The sequence below is a fragment of the Pocillopora verrucosa genome, chromosome 5 (genome assembly GCF_036669915.1).
Source record: "Pocillopora verrucosa isolate sample1 chromosome 5, ASM3666991v2, whole genome shotgun sequence".
NCBI classification, from domain to species: Eukaryota; Metazoa; Cnidaria; class Anthozoa; order Scleractinia; family Pocilloporidae; genus Pocillopora; species Pocillopora verrucosa.
In genome coordinates, this window is record NC_089316.1 from 198,259 (window position 1) to 220,826 (window position 22,568).

The 22,568-nt window shown below is 37.3% G+C and overlaps 3 protein-coding genes and 1 non-coding gene across 4 annotated transcripts; 3 read left to right on the forward strand and 1 right to left on the reverse strand.

Moving 5' to 3' along the window:
- The first annotated feature begins 336 nt into the window (after positions 1-336).
- On the forward strand, positions 337-1,768 carry LOC131790952 (uncharacterized). Its single transcript, XR_010717685.1, has one exon. It is a non-coding gene; the product is annotated as an uncharacterized protein (transcript).
- Positions 1,769-2,324: 556 nt separating this feature from the next.
- LOC131790934 (F-box only protein 16) lies at positions 2,325-6,737 on the reverse strand. Its single transcript, XM_059108220.2, has 7 exons — positions 6,500-6,737; positions 6,359-6,394; positions 5,049-5,420; positions 4,686-4,888; positions 4,404-4,518; positions 3,272-3,452; positions 2,325-3,044 (listed from the first exon to the last, which is right to left on the reverse strand). Exons 1-7 carry the CDS (start codon positions 6,665-6,667, stop codon positions 2,986-2,988), a joined length of 1,134 nt encoding a protein of 377 aa, XP_058964203.2. The 5' UTR covers positions 6,668-6,737; the 3' UTR covers positions 2,325-2,985.
- A 112-nt stretch (positions 6,738-6,849) lies between these two features.
- On the forward strand, positions 6,850-10,320 carry LOC131790957 (uncharacterized). The gene is made up of 8 exons (XM_059108253.2): positions 6,850-7,022; positions 7,165-7,285; positions 7,566-7,638; positions 8,199-8,292; positions 8,519-8,637; positions 8,750-8,934; positions 9,122-9,198; positions 9,487-10,320. The coding sequence occupies exons 1-8, from the start codon at positions 6,870-6,872 to the stop codon at positions 9,715-9,717; spliced, it is 1,053 nt and encodes a 350-aa protein (XP_058964236.1). The 5' UTR covers positions 6,850-6,869; the 3' UTR covers positions 9,718-10,320.
- Positions 10,321-10,977: 657 nt separating this feature from the next.
- Positions 10,978-22,525, forward strand: LOC131790917 (methionine aminopeptidase 1). The gene is made up of 14 exons (XM_059108199.2): positions 10,978-11,117; positions 11,785-11,845; positions 12,160-12,236; positions 12,807-12,861; positions 13,760-13,851; positions 14,138-14,221; positions 14,396-14,463; positions 14,752-14,822; positions 15,162-15,293; positions 19,577-19,682; positions 19,791-19,828; positions 20,839-20,904; positions 21,290-21,339; positions 21,592-22,525. The coding sequence occupies exons 1-14, from the start codon at positions 11,004-11,006 to the stop codon at positions 21,706-21,708; spliced, it is 1,131 nt and encodes a 376-aa protein (XP_058964182.1). The 5' UTR covers positions 10,978-11,003; the 3' UTR covers positions 21,709-22,525.
- Positions 22,526-22,568: the final 43 nt, after the last annotated feature.

Below are 22,568 nucleotides of genomic sequence, written 5' to 3' on the forward strand. Positions count from 1 at the left end.
AAAAGAGTCCGTAATCAATGACTTTCAAAACCTCATAAAGTGTAACAGGGAGACTGGAGAAAAGAGAAAAAATTCTACAGTAGTGCCTGAAAGCAATAAAAGCCCCGCTTCATCAGTATCAGTTCAACAAACGCATCGTAAAGACAATTTCAAAATATAACAATGTGTTAATCCAATCATTCCGAAATAAAAACGTTGGCTTAGATTTTTAAACATTGCTAATTGACAAGTCCTCAAACAAAGGAATTAACATAATTAGTTAACTCTGACAGAAGTCATTATTTAGTAAACTGATCCCTGGCATTAAAATAAAGCACTGAGTCTACATCCTTGTTTGCATGTGACAAGCTATCATATGGAACGTACGAGTCTAGGAATGCAAGGCAAATTCCAGCTTAGGTTAATGCTGTAAAACGCCGGTTAAAAGAAAAGATCTTTAATTGGCGAAAGTTGTTATACCATGGTATTAATGTGGTTAATTAACCCAGAACTTGGATACAACTTTGCGATTTGAGCATGAGAGAGAAAAATCCGAAAAACATTACTATGGAAATCAGGCTAGTCCAAGATTTTAGTCTGCCTCTGCGTCACTTTTGAGGAGATCTGTACCCTGATTTTGACATGGAAAGTTTTAAACCATCTAAATTTCCATTCGCCAATCGTCTGAATTGTCGGCAATGGCGAAGCGACACAGACTTGCAATCATCGCTTCCTCCGATCCAAAACCCGCATTGAGGAAACGAAATCAAGCAGCTAAATAGCAGCGGATACGTCCGAGTCGACCTGGAACTCCCAACGTGTGTAGGGCACAACATTGTTTTCTTGCGGTAAAACATCCAGGCTATCGCCAAGGACCTCCCCAAAACGACTCTCCCTGTCACTTGATTTGAGACCAGTTATAGAAGGAACTTGTTTAAGACGGCACAGTGGTGGCTTAGTGGATAGCTCCACTAACGATGAGTGGAGCCCTCGGCCGTGTGTTCGAAGCCTTCCTCCCAGCCCGGCGTTACAAGCGAAGCCTCCATCGTTCCTTGCGACACGTGTGCGACTGATTCCGAACAGGTTGATGACAAGTTAAAGATGATCGAATATTGAATTGGATTCGTGATGTTTCGGGGAAGACTTTTGATCAAAATAGTAACATTGACGACGATGACGAAGAAGTATTTAATAGTTCTTATGAAGCTAAGACTACAGAGGACCCTTGTGTTACTGGTCTTCCCGTCATTCAAGAAGGGCAAAAGGTTTAAATGAGAAAACCACAGGAAACACACTTCAGTCTATCATTTTTTTATCTCTAAATACAGATTGGGTTGCACGAAAGACAAAAGTCTCCCTTGGAGGATGTTGCTTAAAGAGGCTTGGTTGTCTGCAATCCACTGTTGCGTAATTTAGTGCGATAACAGGATTGTATTTTATGTAGTTTATGCGCCTGAAATAAGATCACGACGCCAGCTTACAAGAGTTGAAATACATTCAATCTGCACAACCAAGTTCAGCACTACTTGAACTTCATACATGCTTGACCAGTCCCGGCAGACATATTAAATAATCAATTCACATCTTGCCTACCGTAAACCAAACCATGAGTTACAAAGTCCAATTTCACAGGAGTTGTCATGAAAGAGTCCAAAATGTTCAAGGCATGACCCAATACTTTAAAATAACCCAGAGTGTACTGAGGGCCTTTTTCCGTCTTATCTGAATATCAAATACTGACGAGGATAATAAAGACGAGTTGTAATAAAGAGAACTTTTGCTTCAACTCAGGAGGTCGATAAGGTTGCATCTTGGAGTAACATGGAAACGTTAATTTAATTGAGATTTAAAAAAAAAAGAAAGCAACAGCATAAAAGATGGGAATAGTACTGTTTGAATCACGTGCTTCTTCCTCACTCGAATCAGTGTCCTTTCGTCTTTGTATCAGGCGAGTTTTCCATATGTAAAAAGCTGTTCAGCCAATATTCACACTATTCGCGTCCAAAACTGAAACTTACTTTAGTGTAATTCATAATTTTCACTTCGTAAAGAAAGCGAATCGAGAAGCAATCTCCTGTAAACGAAATAGGCCTATGACGGCAACTTAGCCTTGACATTCATCATGAATGGATTTGGGGGGAATGGGACAAAAAGGGGGAGTGCCATCAGTTTTCCTCTATTTTCACCAGGGGGAGGGGTATAATAATATATTGTTAGTGTGTATTGTGTTTCCATCTCTCTGAAATCCCCCCCCCCCCCCGAACCTCTTTCTTTATTTGCTGCATTCACTGAACCCTTCTCTATTCACTGATGTGAGACAAAGTTTCCATTCTTTTCCTTTTTTCCAAAACTGTAATTCATTTTAAAAAATATAAGCCATTAACTGCACTTATCATTATTTTTCTATTTCCATTTTGAATTCCAAGCAATGTACACGAAGCATGTTTAAAAATCCTTTCAACAAGCAATCTTAAGTGCAAACAAGAATTTATGGCACACTGATTCTACTGAACATGCATGCAGACAAAAGAAACTTAAGCTAACTCCTCTATTACCTTGTCCATATAAAATAAATAATTCCTACATTGGTAACAGGCTTTCATAAACGACAACCATATACATATGTTTCTTTTCTTTATAAGCAAATGTACATTGTTTTTTTTTAGTAGTGCTGATAACATGTACTATATGGCAAGATCTACTCTCTTGCACTACAGCCAACTTGGTGTAGGAGACTGCTTTTCTGTTGATGTAACACAGTGGCATACACTTATCAAGGAGCTGAGGGTTGAAAATAGAGTTGTCTAGATTTCACTTCATCCACCATTCCTGCCTTCTCTTGGCCTTCTAAATGACAAGTCCATAAGCTTTACTATTAGGTCAGCTATGACTTTAATTTCCAGAGCAGCAAGAGGACCAGTGACAGAGTACTTCCTCCATTTCCTGACAGGGCAACTCACAGTGACCATACCAGGCATGACATACCCCAACATACATGTATGTTGTTTAGTCTGAGTCATATTCAGGTGGCCTCCGCCATGGCTGAATTTTAAATAAACCCTCAGCTGTAGCAGAGAAAATTAGAACAAATATTGATTGCTACAAGTGTGAACATTAGTACAAGTATGAATATTATGTTTTTGCTTTGAAAATTAAACATCAAAAGATCAGTAACCAGCAGGAGTAGAGTCCATTAACAAATCCATATGGGCCTAATATCACATCATCTGAGTGTGCAGTCAACAAATAGAAATGAAAAAACTTAACATGAGTGTTAGAATAAAGTATTTACCTGGTAGGTCCCTGGCACCTCTTGCATTTCCGAGTGTTTGAGCAGAAGGTTTTATGTCAGACCCAGCTGGTGGCCGACTGGCTTTCAGAGGTGTGATTGATGCCTGCACTGCCCAGTCTGGCCGACCTGTTCGTGAGTTTATTTTTGATCCACCAGGCTCTGATTCAGAGACAGAGTTTCCCTAATTTAAAAAAATATGGCATGTGTTCCCATAAATGTGGGCAAGGGATTCCTATTTTAGCTTGATTTCTAGCTTTAATTAATAGTTAACCTATTCAATTGATTTTAAACATTAACTCACCTACATCAGCATCATTATATTTGCACACAAGTAGTTGTTTCTAACTATCAGATCAGCTTTTCATAAGTGCAGGTAGTCAAACCAATAAAGTGAAGTAAATTGTCTCTCTCTAGTTGTTTGGGATAAATGTGATTCTCTTAAAATGAGCATTTAAATTGATCAAAAAAATCATTTATAGTGTTCCTAAAAGATAACCTGTTGTGGAATGGTACTGTATAAGCCAAATTGAACTCTACTTAAGCACATATTGCTGCACATAAATTGACTCAATGAATTAAAACACAAGACCAAATAATTTTTAATAGTAGCTTTTTCTTTAGTAGTAATAATGTATTTCATTTTATGCCTTGAATTAAATAAAAAATAGAAAATTTAGGTACTCAAGTCAGTAAGATTACCCTGACCTCAAACTCAGCACTTGCCACTACAGTACCAGCATCTGAATTATAATTATAAACTGAGTTTACATGACAGAGTACTTCTTCAGGGTATTTTTGATCACCCACTCTCTCCCTAAACCTTAATCACTGTTTTCAAACTCTGCAACAGGTGCTTTTAAGTTGGTTACATTGTGGTTAGTTTGTGGAAATTGTAACGCAATTACCTTGTTTTTGCCCTGGGCACTAAAGGCAGTGGAACGTATCGACATGTTTCAGCCTAGAACCATCCATCCAGCTTGAGGTAAGCATTTTCTTAAAAACAGGGACATGACCTACACTGTACCAATGACTCACCCTAATAACCCTTGAATTTATTCAAATCCAGTATTTATGGGAATTTGACATAAGTTTTCAATATTGTGGATCACTCTATAGAATGATCCTTACTTACAGTAACAGAGTGAATTCTTGGTTTGGTGGATTTAAATGCAGTTCCTTTCTTAGATGAGTACGGATGATCATGTTGATCACTATTATTCGACAGGTTTGTTGACATGTGGCACCGTCTGCAACAAAACAAATTGCAGAAGTAACGTCATGGAAAGTAATGAAAATTCTCTGAATGATGAACTAAAGTAAGCGGTATAAATCAGGAATCACAAGCTTTGTGCAATAACTGTTTTACTTTGCTATAGCATCTGTCAATTCCATTGCATATTATATACAAACTCACCTGCAGCCTCCTACACGTCCACCACTGGATGACTTCCTCTTGATGTCATCGGGATGTGGATCAGGACCCCGCCAGGGAGGAGCCTCCCAAGCTGTTGATGTTTTTTTGGTTCCTGTTCCTGCCTTTTTGTATAGGCTGCCTTGACTTAGGCTTTTTGACATCACTCTACCTGCTGGAATGGACTTTGGGGATCCTGGAGGAGACTGTTTGGTTTGAAAAATAATGTATTTTGAAAGAACTGAAAATTGCTGATAACACTTCTTTAGTGTGACTTACAACCTTCAAAAAATTGTAAAGAGCTGTTCTTTTCAATCAAATTAATGTTATCAAAGGTCTTAAAATAAAATATAAAAATGATTTTACCTTCGGTCGAACATACTGTAATCCTTTAACACATTCCAGATAATGTCTTTTCCACACCCCTTGTTCAAAAGGTGTTGGCACAAATGGTAAAATCCAACCAAACTTAAAACATTTGGGCATCCAGATCTGATCAAGCTCAGACAAATATTTCCAGAACCAACAAACCTGTGCACATCGACAAAGACTTCGAGGATCCAAAAAGGACATGATGTAGATAGAAATGACACGTGGAAGCTTACGGGTAAAGTCCACATGTGTTATTGGAATTTTTTCATCAATCAGTGAGAATGTATATTGCAGCTGAGAATTCTTGCACTTTGATATTAGGATTTCGAGAACCAGTTTTCTTTGCACATCAGACCACCTGTCAAACTGTAAATGTGTATTACATGCATTAACAGCAGCATTCTCTAGGGATTTTGTAGCAGCCAGCCATTCAAAAATTTAGAAGGAGGAAAGAAAACACTGACTAGTAAGGGATAAAATAAATTTCAGATAAACAAGGCTATAATACTTCACTCTTTTGTCTAATTAATAAACAAGTAGCCAGAGAAAATTCCAGATGCAGGAGCTTCCAGAGAAATTATACCAGTAACCATCAATTGAAAGTAACAATCAAACCTCAGCTATTTGTGACTTTCGTCTGAATGTTTCTTATTTTGAAGACTACAAAATAAATACAGCTGTATTCAGTAACAGCTAGATAAGGTTTTATCAAACAATCATATGAACTAAGATGAGAGTGACCGTTGATGCAGCGGTCACTCTCTTAGATATCTTGGACCACAATTGTGGTCAAATTAAGCAAGGAAGAGAGAAATATTGGAACTTTGGCAACTTTTAGGACAACTATACGTGAGAAGGATGTAACATCATTTCTCGAAGGATGTGGGAGTAAATGTCGCCTATGCTTAGGTTAACTTGACGTACGCATATTAATACATATTCATTTTTAGTGTCCGAGCTCATATATTACATTGTGAATTCAGCACCCTGCTACAAAGTGTTATAGAGTAAAATTGTAACTTAGTTTTAAAGTGTAGAAGAGTACTTAGTCTGAATAATGTTATTTTCCTGCTTTTAAGATTCATAGTTTTTAATTAGATTTTTTAGTCTTAAAGGTGTCCCCAATTAATGCCAATAGGCACTAAAACGATTAGACACTTAAATAAAGGTCATGTATGTGTGTATGTATATATGTATGTTCTTAATCTCGAGTTGAGCGTTGTTTTCGTTTTAAAAAATAGAAACCCTATTGCGTTAGTTTTACATGGAACATTTATTAAGTGCTAAAGTAAATAAACACTTACCCAGTTACTGACAAGCTCTTTCCTTTCATCGAACAACTGCAAAATGAAAAAAATCATTTGTCCGTAAATGTCCTTTATCTGCACATATACTTAAATAGCAATCAATAGCGAGGGAAATACGACGACTCCCTGAATATAGACCTTTTCGTTTAAGTCTTGTTTCAATGGCGTCCAAGAACTTTTCACGCTGGACGGAGAGTTTTCAGGTGTTCTTTTGACTCTGGAGGCTGTTGCAACATTTTCTTTTGCCTTGAAGCTCTTAGTTTTAGCATAAGCACTAGAAGAAAAGTCTACAGCCCTGACAGACATCTGTAAAATATTTTTTTAGAATAAAAATAGACTAAGATGGACAAAACATCACAGTACACAGATGTATCGAAAGCCGTTGTAAAGTCATGTTGATTATTGAGAAATCCGCTGACCATTGTCTTGACTTGAGTCACACGGAAACTCCTTAGTGTAAACTGCACTAGACCTAGTGTCCACTCACTTTAAATATATCGAGACAAACATGGCGGATCCCAAAGAAAATAAACATCAGAAAACAAGTCATGTTCCCCGCCCTCCGGCAGTATTGTTTTATCATAAATCCATGAGTCAATTGGCAGAAAGTATCTGTGAACGGTGCAGCCGTGCACTGGATCAGTCATCAAGCACGAAACAAGTGAGACTTACTCTTTTTCAAATCTAAGCTTGAGAAGTGACCATCGATTTGATTGTGAATTTGTGATCAAACCATGGTGATAAATATATGCAGCGGTAAATTTGCATGAAAAATATCTTACAAGATTATTTATGTTGTTTAGAAAGAACTTTTATACTATCAACAAAGTGTGGAGTTGAGATCTGTATCATGGGAACAATTTCCGGATGGATGGCCAAACCTATTTATTGCAAATGCTAAACAAGATTGTGCAGGAAGAGATGGTATGTGAACGTTGTCAGCATTAGGGTATAAACTTAAAAGGTCTTGTCCTGTGTTTCAGCTTTTTAATGTCTGTCTTTGCTAATTTTTTTCTCCTTCAGTCATTTGAATGTGCACTGTACATGTTTCACTTTGTTTCGTTCATTAAAAAAAGAAAGAAAAAGGATATATATATATATATATATATATATATATATATATATATAACTGTATATAATATATATGGATAAACCAAAACACAGACTTTCTATTTATATATACATATATATTTCTGCATTGCAGTCATCTTTCTGGCAAGCTTCCACTCACCGGAAGTTGTGTTTGAGCAGCTTTCTGTTATTTATAAGATTCCCAGGTGAGATACATCAGGTGAACATTAAAACCACCAGTTATTTCAAGCCCAGGTTATTTTTTATACAAAAATTTCCACAGCTCAAGGGTCTGCTCACTATCCTTTTTTACAACCATTGCATGCTCTCAGGAAGAATGGGAAATGGTAAATACTCCAGATGAAACTGTGAAGAGTTTGTTAAAAATCTTATACCTTTTAAAGACATGAAGAGACTGCATCTATTAGCATTAGGATCTGATTTCTCCTCACAGCATCATTGCTAATTTAAGTACCAAGGTCATGAGAGTGGAGGATATGATTGTATACTTATTAAGAGAAGCTATAAACTGTTAAACAAATTAACCTTTCTAGTAACAAAAGAAATGTATAGGAAACAGCACTGAAAATGTGTAAAATGATGTTAGGCTGTAAAAGTTGAAGATTTTAAAACTCCATGATTATATCTTAGAAAATAAGAGAAATTTGGAAGCCTTATGCATTACTTTTGGGAGCAAAGAGGTTTCCTGAAGGATAGGTAAACAATAATTTCTCCCTTTTTTAATCATCTGTTTACATTCTCACAGGCTATTGGCTCGATCATTTACTGCTATTGTACCATACTTTCCAACTGGAACAATGGAAAGGGAGGAAACAGAGGGTCAAGTTGCTACTGCAAAGGTATTACCAGGATGAGTGATTAACTTTGAACTTATTGTCTTTGGTATGTAAGCAGTACCAAACTCAAAAAACACAAGCAAATGGTATACAGTCTGATCTGTTCAAAAGGAACCCACTTCCTAATTTTTGGAGTGTTTAACTTGCATGTGCTTTACTGTTGTGTATTACTGGACAAGATGTACATTGGAAATGTAATACAACAGGTGGACTTGTTTCTCTCCCATAGACTCTGGCCATTTTGTTGTCCACTGTTCCATTGACTGCCAGAGGACCATCTCAGATAATGGTATTTGATATTCATGCCCTGCAGGAAAGATTCTATTTCACTGACAATGTAATTCCAAGGTAATACTCTTAGGAGAGGAATTTCCCATGTTATTGGAAGATCATATTTTAAATATGGGGTTGATTAATGCCATAATGTAATTTCAGATGTTCTTGATTTTAATTCATGCAGATTGGAGACAGCCATTCCTTTGCTTCTACGAGAGATAATGATGCTAAGCAAAGACAATGCCATTAGCATTGCTTTTCCTGATGATGGTGCATTCAAGAGGTTTCATACCATGTTTAAATCCTTCCCAACTATCACTTGCACAAAAATCCGTGACAAGGACCACAGAATTGTGAAAGTCAAAGATGGTAGCTTTGATAACATTGTGATTTCATTTTATGGCTCTTTGAATGATAAATTGCTTATCAACAATTTAAGTACAAGTAAATAGGTCAGAGTTGAACTGAATTGAGAACATCCATTGTTAGTCATTGATGACTCACTTGACCATGTAGGCCTTCAGTTAACTTTGTATCTGTTTATCTGGATTTCAAGGTGACCCAGCTGGACATCATGTGATCATCGTTGATGACCTTGTGATGACAGGAGGGACCTTAGTGGAGTGTGCTAAAGTAAGAGTGTAGATATGGTACCTGCCAGTTTATAATATACATGTGAATACTTGAAACAATGAAAACAAAAAAGAAGCTGCAAACTCTGAGGTATTTTCCTTTTATCTTAACATATTTCCTGTCTCTAACTGGTGCTCATTGATACCTTGACATAACTTCATCCTCACTTAAAACCTCATTACTGGTACGCAGGGCTAATAATATAGGTAAAGATAGGAATAGAATGGTATCAGGCTTAGAATATAGCCAATCATAACCTACACACTTACAAACCCTTTGTTTTGCCAGGCTTTGTTGTCAGCTGGAGCGGTGAAGATCAGTGCATATGTAACACATGCTGTGTTTCCTAAAGATTCGTGGAAGCTGTTCACAGACTGTGAAGTGCCCTTCAGCAAGTTCTACATAACAGATTCAATCCCACATGCCACCAGTATTGCTCAGCACTCTCCTTTTAAACTACTTTCCTTGTGTGACTCCATATCTGAGACTCTACTGGGCTTTGATCTGCTACAGAGCTGATTTCAAATGACTATCTTTAGTGTTGTTAAGAAGAAGCTTTGTTGCGTCAATCTTATGGAGCATTGTTTATACTATGGTGGGAAATAAAAAATAGATTTGTATTACATGGGAAGTAAAGTTACAACAGTTATTTTGTTAGTTATAGTAGTTAGGTATATTTTATTATTATCTGGTAGCAGGTTGCTCTTGTTACACATTCATATAATGGCCACTTCAGATGTCAAAATTAGTTGTATTCAAATGTTATTTTAGTAAAGAAGTTCACAAATCTAAACACTCATGTTTTAGTGTTTTGTACAATAGACAGTTGTTGATGTATTAGCAAGATTATGAGTACACCCGCATTGCATGCCTACATGTACGTAATCAACCATGACACTTTGCTTCCTTAGTTCTACCATGTGCTTGGTGTAAGATGGCGACGGTTGTTTATTAAATTATTTTTCAGTACTCACTCATCACCTCCTGATCTCCCGTTTTTTGAAGCAAATCAACAACAGTCACCGTACAAAGATGGTATGCAAGGAGTCATGCTATAGCCAGATATCTAATTAGTTCCTGGTGTGCATAGAATTATAGCAAAAAAAAAAGAAATAAACTTAGAATTATATAAAAAATCAGTAATCACTTCCTTATTGTTGAAGTCTTCATTAGGGCCCTCACTACTAAAGACAAAATGAAAAAAGACAATCTTATTGAATCATCATCTTTCTTTGATTTGCAAAGAACAAGACATGGTGCATAACAGAGATTTCTCTCAATCTTGTAATCCCAAAGAATTATACTAGCCAATCTGAACTGACCAAAACAATGATATTGTTGAGTTTTATAGGATTTCAAAATTTTGCACATAGGACCAAAGATGAACGCATAAGCTTCAGCCAAAAGGCAAAGGAATGGGGGAATGCTCAGAAGGCCAGGTTTTTCTTTTCTTCGTTTTTTTTCTTTCTTTTTTTTCAGAGAGTGGGACTAACCCTGAATCCCGAAAAACCAATCGGTAACCCTCAACAGAGGAAATCAAAGAAACTTTTTGTTGCATCAGAAATCTAAATCTAGTGCTAATACAGAGGCTAACTAGGAGTCAGTACAAGAGCGAAGACAAAATTAAGTGCGTGTGGGTATTTTTTTTTCCTCGCTAGCACCTTGCAGAAGATTATTTCAAAACTTGTGCCGGTGGGTTGTGCACTAGTGTGCCTGTGCACTTCCCTATTAAAAGAGTAGTGGCCCCAGCTCTCTCTCACTTGCTTCGTAATAATGAGACTGGAAGTTAGATCATTTTGTTCATCATGGCGGCTGTCGCGATACGCACTTGCGAAAGTCCTGGCTGTCAACAACCAGCTAAATTACAGTGTCCTACATGTATTAAGCTTGGAATTCAAGGCAGTTTCTTCTGTGCTCAGGTAATGGTTAAGAATTGCCCATTTTAGGCGGGTTTGTGTGGCAGCCACATTATGTATAATGGAAAGGGCTTAAATACGACTTGTACTGATTCGTATCTATGCATTGTGAGTTGACTCGAAATTGTTTGAGAATAATCTTTAGTCTCTTTGGAGATGGTCGACGTTAATCGTCGTTAATCATCCGCCACTGCTTCCACTCCACAAGTCTTTTTTCACTTTTTCTGTCAATACAAAGTGCTTTTAGTAATGAAACTCTATGACAAGTAATTTTCTGCACTTGTTCTAATAATTAAGCTCAACTTAAAAAATATGTTCTGCAAAATCTTCACCATTGCTGCTCGTGGTATGGAATCGTTGATCTACTTTTCATAATACTTTGTGTCACTCTAGGGAAGAATTAATGTGATCGGATTCATTATTTTGAGGATATTTGGATTTAAAGGAAAATACCTCTTATTATCATCAGAACCTGATTGTGATTGTCTGCCTTACTAAAGGCAGGCGAATTCTTTAATACGAAACAATCACTCTTCTTATAGTTGTACTGGTCTCTGTGATCATTGAAGGAGATACTGGTTATAAAGTGATACCTTTCAGGGATGAGTATAAATCAAACACCTGTGAATATGATTGTTGTATTTACTTTTGGAACTTCATTTTGTTGCAGGATTGCTTCAAGCAGAACTGGAGTGAACACAGAAAAGTACACAAGTCAGCTAAAGCTGCAGGTACAGGTGTACCACATTATACTCAAACAAAGCCTGGGTTCCACATCAATTCATAAACAGGACCCATATTGACAACAGTTCAATAACTGATCAGAAGTGGTTATCGTGTTCAATTATCTTCATTTGTTATAGATATTGATCTTTTAAACATTTTTCATATATTGATATTTTTCTTAATACAACTCATGTTAAAAATCTAAAGGGTTTATCATTTGCACAATATTTCACATGTTTAATTTTATTGTCAGCAAGTCTGCCTGTCACCTTTCACATAACTTTCATTGACTTGATTGTTCTATGAAACTGTTTGGTAGATGACAATAATAAACCAGTGACCTATAATCCATGGCCTGGATATAGATTCACAGGAAAACTGAAGCCCTGGCCTCAGGTATAGTATTGTGTATGAGTTTAATCTTTAAACAAACCAGATATTTGAATTATATAAAGGAGGAAATACTTCAGACTCTAATTAGTCATTTTGTTTGGGCTCATGTAATTAAAAAATTACTTGTTTTGCTTTACTAACAAGACAAAGTTTTGTTATGTCACTTGTAATATTTCCTCCTCTGGAAGAAGCATTAGTGAAGACACCCAAGAAAAAGTTTAGCAGGAGCTGTTTACTGCCTCCCAAAAAAATGGAAAAAAGGAAAAAAATAGTCATAACAACTTGAAAATTAAATAGTAAATTGGAGCAACTGTTCAAAAAAGGTAGTGCCTCTCAGCAAGTTTTTGATAAACCTTTTCTTATGTCTGTTCAATGTTAAGTATATGTCATTTTGTCTTTGTGGTGTCTCAGTGTTCACTTCTTCCACTTTTTTGTTCTTACCTAATTTTAAAGCCATCTGTTTTAATTTATAACTGTACAAATACAAGGAAAAGGTGAACTATTTATAGTAAAAGCCTTTAGTAATATATTACATTTGTGTAATTTATATTATGAATTAACATTTATTTTCAGTCTCCAAGGCGAGAGGTCCCTGATCACATCCAGAAACCTGACTATGCAGAGAATGGTTTGTAATCAAATTGATTTTTTTATCAAAGATTTAAAATACTGAACTTCTACTAAATGAGGTGCAGTCACTGGATTTATAGTTTGTTTGATTTTGAATGAATGCAAAAATAGTATTTATTTGACTCAATGCTCAAAACTGTACTTCTTAGAAGAGAAGTTTGAACAATGGGGAATCAGAAAGATCTCTTTGCTAAGTTACAACTTTCCAATTGTTTCCCTTGTGATTATCATACAGTATGAATAAAAAAATACTCTTACTGGCCAATTCAAGCTCTTCTGTGTGATATTTGAAGAGTTAAATAACATACAAACAAGAGATTCATGATTCATGTAAATAACTGCAGAGTGGGACCTGTAGTCAATGGTCACCCATAGAGAATGGCAGGGTGACTACTTAACACAGGTATCACATATTGGGGGTATTATAAAAAATGATAAACAATGCCACTTCATGCCATAATTAACCACTTCATGTGCAGAATCTCATTCGAAAATAGTACTTACTGGTACTTTGATTTAAGGTAGAGAAACATGGATAAAAAATTACTTGAAAGATTATTCTTAGTATTATTTGATTGGTTCTGCTTTCAGTTTCTGTTCAGTACAGGGGGGGGGACAATTGAAAACTGGTGGTTGAGACTAGGAGTAAAGGGTGACTGCAACTGCTTAATAGAGGTGACAGCTTGCTAAAGCTAAAAATTACAGTGATTAACAAGAAACAAATTCAGGACTTTAACAACTGACTATGTAATACAGGGTGACTGCTTAATACCTTGCTGTTAGTACAGGTTGGACTGTAGTTTGGTTGCCCCTAAAGTGACATCAGAGAACTACTTTTTGAGTTAACCAATCAAGCAAAGATGCATGACTAGCTATGTACTTGATGTTTCCACCAGGTGTTCCTCTGTCAGAGATAAAATCCAAGCAAAGCATGCAGATAAGAGTTCTGAATGAGGAGGAAATTGAGAAGATGCAGGTGGCATGCAGGGTAAGATTTATTCTTTACCTGTTGGTGTAGGTTTTGTACATGTAGTATGAGGTTGTTATATACTTTGTCTTTGGGAGGGTTGGTTGGTTCTTTTTTTGCTTTTTCTTTTTTTTTTTTTTTTTTTTAACATGTAGAAACTTAGCATACTTAAGGGAAATTGAGAAATGACATGACTTTGTGTAATTACTCTCACGTGTAACAAGCTGTGGGGTAAATTATTTGAAAGTTATTATAAACTTGTGTTAAGAAATTCCACAACTGAAAGTATTGTATTTTACTTCTGCAGTTGGCAAGGGAAGTGTTGGATACAGCAGCAAGGCATATTAAAGTTGGTATCACAACAGATGAATTGGACAGGATAGTACACGAGGTACAGAATATAAATAAATACACAGTTTGTCTTGATTATAAGTTCTTTTGAAGCAAACCATTAGCATTGTGCCAGCATGTCTGAAAGTGCGTACATTAATGTTTCTCACAAATTCTGCTGTATTAACTTAAATTTGTGAATAATTGAGTAAACGTTGCTCTTCTTATCCTTTAGGCCTGTCTTGAGAGGAATTGTTATCCTTCTCCTCTCAATTATCATGGATTTCCAAAGTCTTGTTGCACGTAAGTTGGTTTTGTCTACTTCTTCATAATAATATCTCACAACACACTAATATGTCTACTAGATATTTAAAAATTGCCCATACCCTATCTTGGTTGCTAGTGTTACCAGGTTGATTCAGAGATTCTAATAATATTACCAATAACCTCAAAGTTTATGTTTTTGCTTTCTTGCTCTCAAGGCCATGCAAGCTGTGTAGCATTGACACAAATATTTCATTAGTGCCAATTTGCTTAATTTAAGATAAGTTCAAATCCCCAGCTTTCAATTGAATACTCTTCTTGGAACAGGTCTGTAAATGAAGTGATCTGTCATGGTATTCCTGACACGCGCCCATTGGAGGATGGGGATCTCTTAAACAGTAAGTTGCCACTGAATTTTCTTTTTTAATGTCTGTACTTTACCAGTTATTAATGGTGAACAATAGTAAACAAGGCTAGATGGTACACTTTATGATAACTATTGGAGTGCTGTTATTCATGAATGGATAAACACTTAACATGTACCATGGACAGATACATTAGTACAGTTATGAAAACTGTTTTATGGAGCAAACTCAATGTCACAAATACTTTTTTGTGCTTGGAAGTTAAAGTTAAGACCCTTTTCTTTCCAAACTTTAAGTGTGATGAATGACACTTGGAAGTGCTTGCTTCATGCTAACTATGATTTTGAAATCTACTCAATTTTTGTTTTGTAGTCGACATCACCATTTATTACAATGGTTTCCACGGAGATCTGAATGAGACATTCTTTGTTGGTGAAGTGTCAGAGGACAGCAAACAGTTAGTGAAGGTTACACATGAGTGTTTAAGTCAGGCTATAGCATCAGGTAATGTGATAGATATCCTTAGTATTAAATAAGGCTAATTCATTATGTAAAAGTTCCAATGTTGAGTGCATTTTCTGTCATAAAGTCCCATATGGTTATGATAACTGTTCAGGTCAAACTTGTAATGTGAGATTGGAACTTCACTCCATACTAACAACATTTTATAATGAACAACTCAAAAGATATTTCATTAAAAAAATAAACAACTAGACCCTGTGAGCAGGGTAACTGGGATACCTGGATGGTACTGGATTCTTGGAATCAAGTGTAGTGATACTACGGGTGTCGGACTAGTATACTGAAATAGTGCACTCAAGTCTGGCCAAGGGCATACACCTATTTCAAAACATAGGCATGCTATGCATGCAAGAGTTACTTTTTTGTAGGGTGGGTGGATTACTTGAAACATTGTGAGTGATGTCTACATTCTTACAAAAGGAGAGAAGAATATTAATGTGGGAAAGAACGAAAATGTCGAATTACCTCACACACAGGTATTTTGTGGTAGATTAGGTGTGTTTTGCGAATAAATGTAACCAAAAATAAACTGTATTGGTGCCACAGATACCTGTTAGTACAAAATGCAGACAGCAGACTGCAAACCGGATACAAAATATAGACTGCAGACTGGGTACAAAATGCAGACTAAGAATCTGAAGAGTTTTTACGTCTGGTATATAATAACATGTCATCTTACAGCTTACCGAGCGTCACGCAATCGCTTTCTGCGACCGCCTTCACGATTATTTGCACTATTGTGGAATATTCCTGGCCCATTTCTTGATGAAAATCGATTGCAATATTATTTCAAGCCTTCAATATAGTCTTCTTACTTTGCGCGCGAGTTGGTTGGTGTGATGTCTGTACAGATTTTACCAACGTCATAAAAGTAGATGACGTGAATAACAGTGATGGTAAAGCAAGCTTAAAACGGTAGAAATTGCCAGAAAATACAACGGATACAAAGGGTATGAGTAAGTTTTATTGATTTTACGAGAAAAATGTTCATATTTCGAAATATGTATCGTTGTAAATCAACCATAATTCGTTCCTTATACTATTCCTTATAACGTGCAGTTCCTCTCGTAACTTAACACCGAGTCACACAATGCGAGACGCGTTCATGAATTAATCGTTGGCTTTTTCTCGAGACGTGAGCTTGGGCCGCCTGTGACAAGACAATTGCGTAAACAATATTTAACATAATAACATTATACACAAAACACACAGGGTTTTGGATCACGTATTTATTAAAAAAGAATATCCATACAACTACAATGAAAACAAACATAAGATTCACCTTTCTGATCGTGAAATTAATACCATTCGTACTGTTATCGTAGCTACGTTCCTTACCATCAAGTGAATTCAACCACAGGCGGCCCAAGCTCACGTCTCGAGAAAAAGCCAACGATTAATTCATGAACGCGTCACGCGTTGTGTGACTCGGTGTTAAGTTACGGGAGGAACCGTTGAAAATTTGAACACGTTATAAGGAATAGTATGGGGAACGAAATATGGTCGATTTACAACGATAAATATTTCGAAATATGAATATTTTACATGTAAAATCAATAAAACTTACTCATGCCCTGTGTATCCGTCGTAGTTTCTGGCGATTTCTGCCGTTTTAAGCTTGCTTTACCATCACTGTTATCCATGTCAAAAGACGAAGTCAAGGCTGCACACTCTGATTTCGACCGTGGTCCACGCGGAGGTGGTTTGCGCCCCGAAAATCCTCCCGATCGACATTTTTCTCAGCCACACTTTACGATCTAAGATCACTGCACTCTGGGACATGTCGCAATACCAAAACTTCACGCGCATTTCACTGGAAACGAGCGTTTTCTACCTGAATTTCCAGGTTCGCTTCTTTCTGGTTATGCTTTGAACACGGAGACTGGACACGGCCGCGAAAGAGACTTGGGTACGAGGTCAATTTTCTCTCTACCGCGTGTGGTACGGTCGATTAGTGTACGATACTTAGCCCATCCCCACAGAGACACCTCGCCTTAACCACCAAACTACTCTACTGAATATTACAAAGAACGAGTTTTCACCGGAAGGAAAATTATGAACACTATCACAATGAACTTCATTTGACAATCTGCGTGGTCACAATAGGCAGAGCTAATCGAAATTTTATTCTCCTTTACAATGGATTTCCGGTGGCTAAATAGACATTTACTCCAACGTAAATTAGGGGAGTAGATCATGGGTAATTCGGTCGAATCTTGAGGGTTTTTCCATTTTTCCATAAGTTTAGTGACATCAACTGGTAAAACATTGTAGTTTGATAGGCCATGCATGGAAGGGTAGATGCAATCGACGTTAGGACATCATATGGACAATGGTATTTACATTGCGGTATGTAACACTTCAGACACAACGTTCGCTTTAATTACAGTCAATTTCAGGTGGAGAAATATTTCACCTCTCATCTTGAAACTTTGCCACTCTTAACTCTCTTCTGATTCGCTTAGCCGTCAATTTCACCGCATATCTTTTGCTCTTCGATAGCATTTTAGCGGAAATAATCGAAGCTTAGATGCTCACAGCAAACCACGCAGAATATTCAAATTTTGTCCGTTGTTTATCTGTTTTAGTTTCGACTCCCTGTCTGATTGGTTGATTAGGAAATATAGGTTAAGGCGAGGTGTCTCTGTGGGGATGGGGTAAGTATTGTACATTAATCGACCGTACCACACACGGTGGAGAGAAAATTGACCTCCTACCAAAGTCTCTTTCGCGGCCGTGTCCAGTCTGCGTGTTCAAAGCATAACCAGAAAGAAGCGAACCTGGAAATTCAGGTAGAAAACGCTCGTTTCCAGTGAAATGCGCGTGAAGTTTTGGTATTGAGACATGTCCCAGGGTGCAGTGATCTTAGATCGTAAAGTTTGGCTGAGAAAAATGCCGATCGGGAGGATTTTCGGGGCGCAAACCACCTCCGCGTGGACCACGGTCGAAATCAGAGTGTGCAGCCTTGACTTCGTCTTTTGACATGGATAACAGTGATGGTAAAGCAAGCTTAAAACGGCAGAAATCGCCAGAAACTACGACGGATACACAGGGCATGAGTAAGTTTTATTGATTTTACGTGTAAAATATTCATATTTCGAAATATTTATCGTTGTAAATCGACCATATTTCGTTCCCCATACTATTCCTTATAACGTGTTCAAATTTTCAACGGTTCCTCCCGTAACTCAACACCGAGTCACACAACGCGTGACGCGTTCATGAATTCATCGTTGGCTTTCTCGAGACGTGAGCTTAGGCCGCCTGTGATTCAACATGTCGTCTTTCTTCACAAGCAGTTTGCATCCATTATAGTTATGTTCTTCAGTCTCACGGTAGCAGTGTTGTTCAATAGATTGCATAGAGTGTATGCAGTTTGGTTTCAGATTTTGCTTTTTACAACAAGTGAACATTTTCAACTAATACATTGGCATACTTAGCATACTCGGCATTCAAGGCTTTCATGGCTTTCAAGCGTTCGCGACTCAATCCGTTCCAAAATTACCGCTCAATAACATCTTTCAGTGTGGATTAGCCGCAATTAATACGACTTGTATATGCGTCTGTAAGTATTTTGTGCGTTTGCGCCATAATGCTCCAGGAGATCGCAATCCAAAAACGTTGAAATACAAAATTGACTAAAGAGTTTTATAAGCAAAATCTCGTGATTCGTCATGTGACCCGGCCCTGTCTGTGCATGACAACGTCAATCATCATCAAGATAACACGCGTGATCGGCATGTGAACACCTCATTGGATCACAGTTAGTTGTCATGGTGTTGAGGGCCCAATGACCCCTGGGTAATTTTTCCATTTTGTGGCGGAGGGAAAAAAAAAAAGACGACAAAAAAGCAAAGGCATTTTATGACTGGGCTACCACAGGTATCCCAGTAATCAGGGAAAAACAGTGGGCATTCCCCTCTTTGTCTCTATATAAATCCTTTCAGAGATGTATTTGTAACGAGAGGAAATAGATAGCCACCTAACACTTAAATTGTTGTCAAGTGTATGGAAACCCACATCATTATGTCTTTTTTTCCACTTGCTTTCATTAGTTTTGCCAGTCATCCTTGTGACCAAAAGACTGGTCAGTAATGACGTCTGTTGCAATTGATGAAATTTGACTCTGTACATTGAGAAAGATATTGTGTGCTTGAAGCTCAGAAATGCAGACAAATGGAAGCACTTTAGCGCCAACAATGAAACAGATGGCAACAGTCATGTTAGCATTACAGTGTTGATTAAAATCCTTTTCTGTATCTTAGTGAAGCCTGGTGTGAAATACAGAGAGATTGGTAACATCATTCAGAAGCATGCCCAAGCTCATGGCTATGCTGTTGTGAAGAGTTTTTGTGGCCATGGGATTCACGAGTAAGTATATGTAGATTGTGCTGATGCATTGCTATGATAACAACTTTGTGAGAACCCAACCATGATATATTAGTAATGTACTAATGTGTCAAATCGTCTACATCCCAGGCTGTTTCATACTGCACCAAGTGTCCCTCATTATGCAAGTAAGTATGCAACGCAGTTGTCTTTGTCTTTGCGGTGGTTCTTTTCTTGCTTCCTAAAATTCAAAGCAGTTCGCAAACACATTAATCTTCATGGTTACGCTTCTGCCCACAGGTGTTTTCATATGACTTACCGTAATTTCTTGCCGTTTACCCGCACGGCCGATTACCCGCACCGGCCGGTTATTGCACACGGCGAAAAAAATTACCCGCACGGTGGATAACCCGCACGTTATGTTTTCGGTGGCGAAAACGTGACTTTAAGGTGATACTATTTCAGTCTTTTAAAAGTTGTCTGATCTAACTTTCGAAAACTTGAAAGCTTCTTTGTCGAGTTTAAAGGTCAAAGAAATTCAGGCGCGTGCACAATTCTGTGTCAATATTAGCATGTACTTTATTGATAAAATTATACAGTAAAAACACTAACGGCCCATGCCCAAATATCAGCGTTTCATACTTGACAGAATGCGAATTTGTGGCCACATTTTGTGCGAGCGATCGTACAGCGCCATGTTGATTTGAAAGAAAGCTGGGTGAGTGTTCAAACTTGAATTATAAAGTACTGTCGGCGATTTCTGAAATAAATAGATATCTCCGGTTCTATCGAGCCTAACAAGTCCCTTAAAACGGGAAAATTCTCTTTAGTTCAAACTAGTGTTAAATGGAAATTTGTTATTGATGCGCCGGATATCTTTGGATTATTTTTGTCACCATCAAGATTTTGTTTTCACGCGTGCCGATAACAATTTGTTGGTCACGCAACTAATTATGCGTGAAATAAACTCGAGTCGGCATCATGTTTTCGTACCGCTCTGTGGCACTCTTAATACATTTCAACTACCAGTAGATTTTAAAATTGTCACATAACCTGCACCTCCCTATTACCCGCAGTGGCCCGCGTTTAATGCAAAATCAACAGATACCCGCGGGTAAACGGCCGGAAATTACAGTATTTTTCCTCTAAAACCAAATCATGTGCAGAGCGTTCTATTCACGATGGCATTATTTTATAGAAAACAAAGCTTTTGGTGTAATGAAGCCAGGACACACATTTACCATTGAACCGATGATCTCACAAGGTACTTGTTATATCATTGTTAGCTTATTTAAACACTTTTGGGTAATTATTGTTATAAGTCACGAGTCTTGATATCTAAAGTATTGGTTTACAGTTACATCCCTTAGTTTTCTATGGTTGATGTTTGTGTTGGTTTGTCTTTTTTTTTTTTCCTTTGAAAATTTGTTTATTTGTCTGTTCCTTTGCAATTCCCTTGGTTTGTTTGTGTATTTTAGCAATAAACTTATGCAACTAGGGAGAAAAATTTTCAAACAAACACTGTAGTGTGAATTATTTATATGAACTCCACTCAAAGGTGTGATTAATGTAGCCCACCTAGTGTGATACAGTGGCTTCCAATTAATTCAATTCTATGGTTTGATTGGTTAATTTTGACAAAATTATAGGAACTTGGCGAGATGAGATCTGGCCTGACAACTGGACTGCTGTTACACAGGTGTGAAACAGTTTTTGTGCAATGTATTCTAACCCTAAGCAATTGAGTGTGAATGAGATGGTTTTGCCTTCTGAAGAACCTCAGGCCTTGGAAAATGACAGAAACATGTGCCTTGATAATGGCTCTCTTTTATATATGAGCCCAGTGATTGTAACTATTTGAATCCTCTTGACAGACTTTAAAAAGTAGCTTGTCACTGCACATTTATGTCATCTTAACACAGGTGACGACTTCAACATGTTTTCCTTGCAGGATGGCAAGAGGTCAGCTCAATTTGAGCAGACCCTACTAGTGACTGAAACTGGATGTGACATTCTGACAATCAGACCTGATGACAACGGAAGACCTCACTTCCTGTCTCAGATGTAAATCCCCAAATAAAACATACTGAACAAGCAGCAAAAGTACAGCAAGAGTGAATAAACATACTGGAAAATACTCTACATTGTAAGCTGAATTGCACATGTATTTTGATTGATTCTAGCTCATGACCTCGTAAGGAACTAACGCATTGATGATGTCACCTTTGACAACTTTTGCTACTTCAGTAAGGTTTTGATTTGTGGTAATCAACATCAAATTTGATCAGTTGGGTCATTTTTTCTTTCAAACCAACATTAGCTTGCATCAACATATTTGTTTGTTAAGGTACAGGCAATCCTTAACGGTGTGAAAATGAACTTGTAAGAGACTGCTCTGTCTTATGCTTTTTTTTGTATATAAGAAAACCTTTTGATAACCAGAGTATTTCCTTGTAGGTCCTGTAGGCACAATATGTCTCAGGGTGGCATCGAGTTTTATAGGGATGGGGTGTGTTCATGAACTGTGCATGTCATTTTGCTTAAACTTTCGATGAAAGAATGAACTGCGACTTAATGTACTTCTCGTTGCAAGCAATGTCGCAATTTATTATTTCCCATCTGTTCAATTGTGAATCAATGTAACATTTTTGTTAAAAATGTTGCTTCCAACCTCAGTGGTCAAAGAGAAAATGTCTGCCTCGAAAAAGGGTAGACTATCAGTTTAAAAATTTGAAACTTCTTGCAACATGCAGATCTTCCACTCCTAAATTGATTATCTGCTGACTTAAATCAAAAGATAACTGTATGGCTCCTAAGTATCGCTGCAAGTTGATAGCGTGGACACAAAGACGTGTAACAAAGTAATAAAACATAGGAGCTCAACATTTGTGTTATTTCAAGTTATTTTACTTAAAATCCTGCGATGAT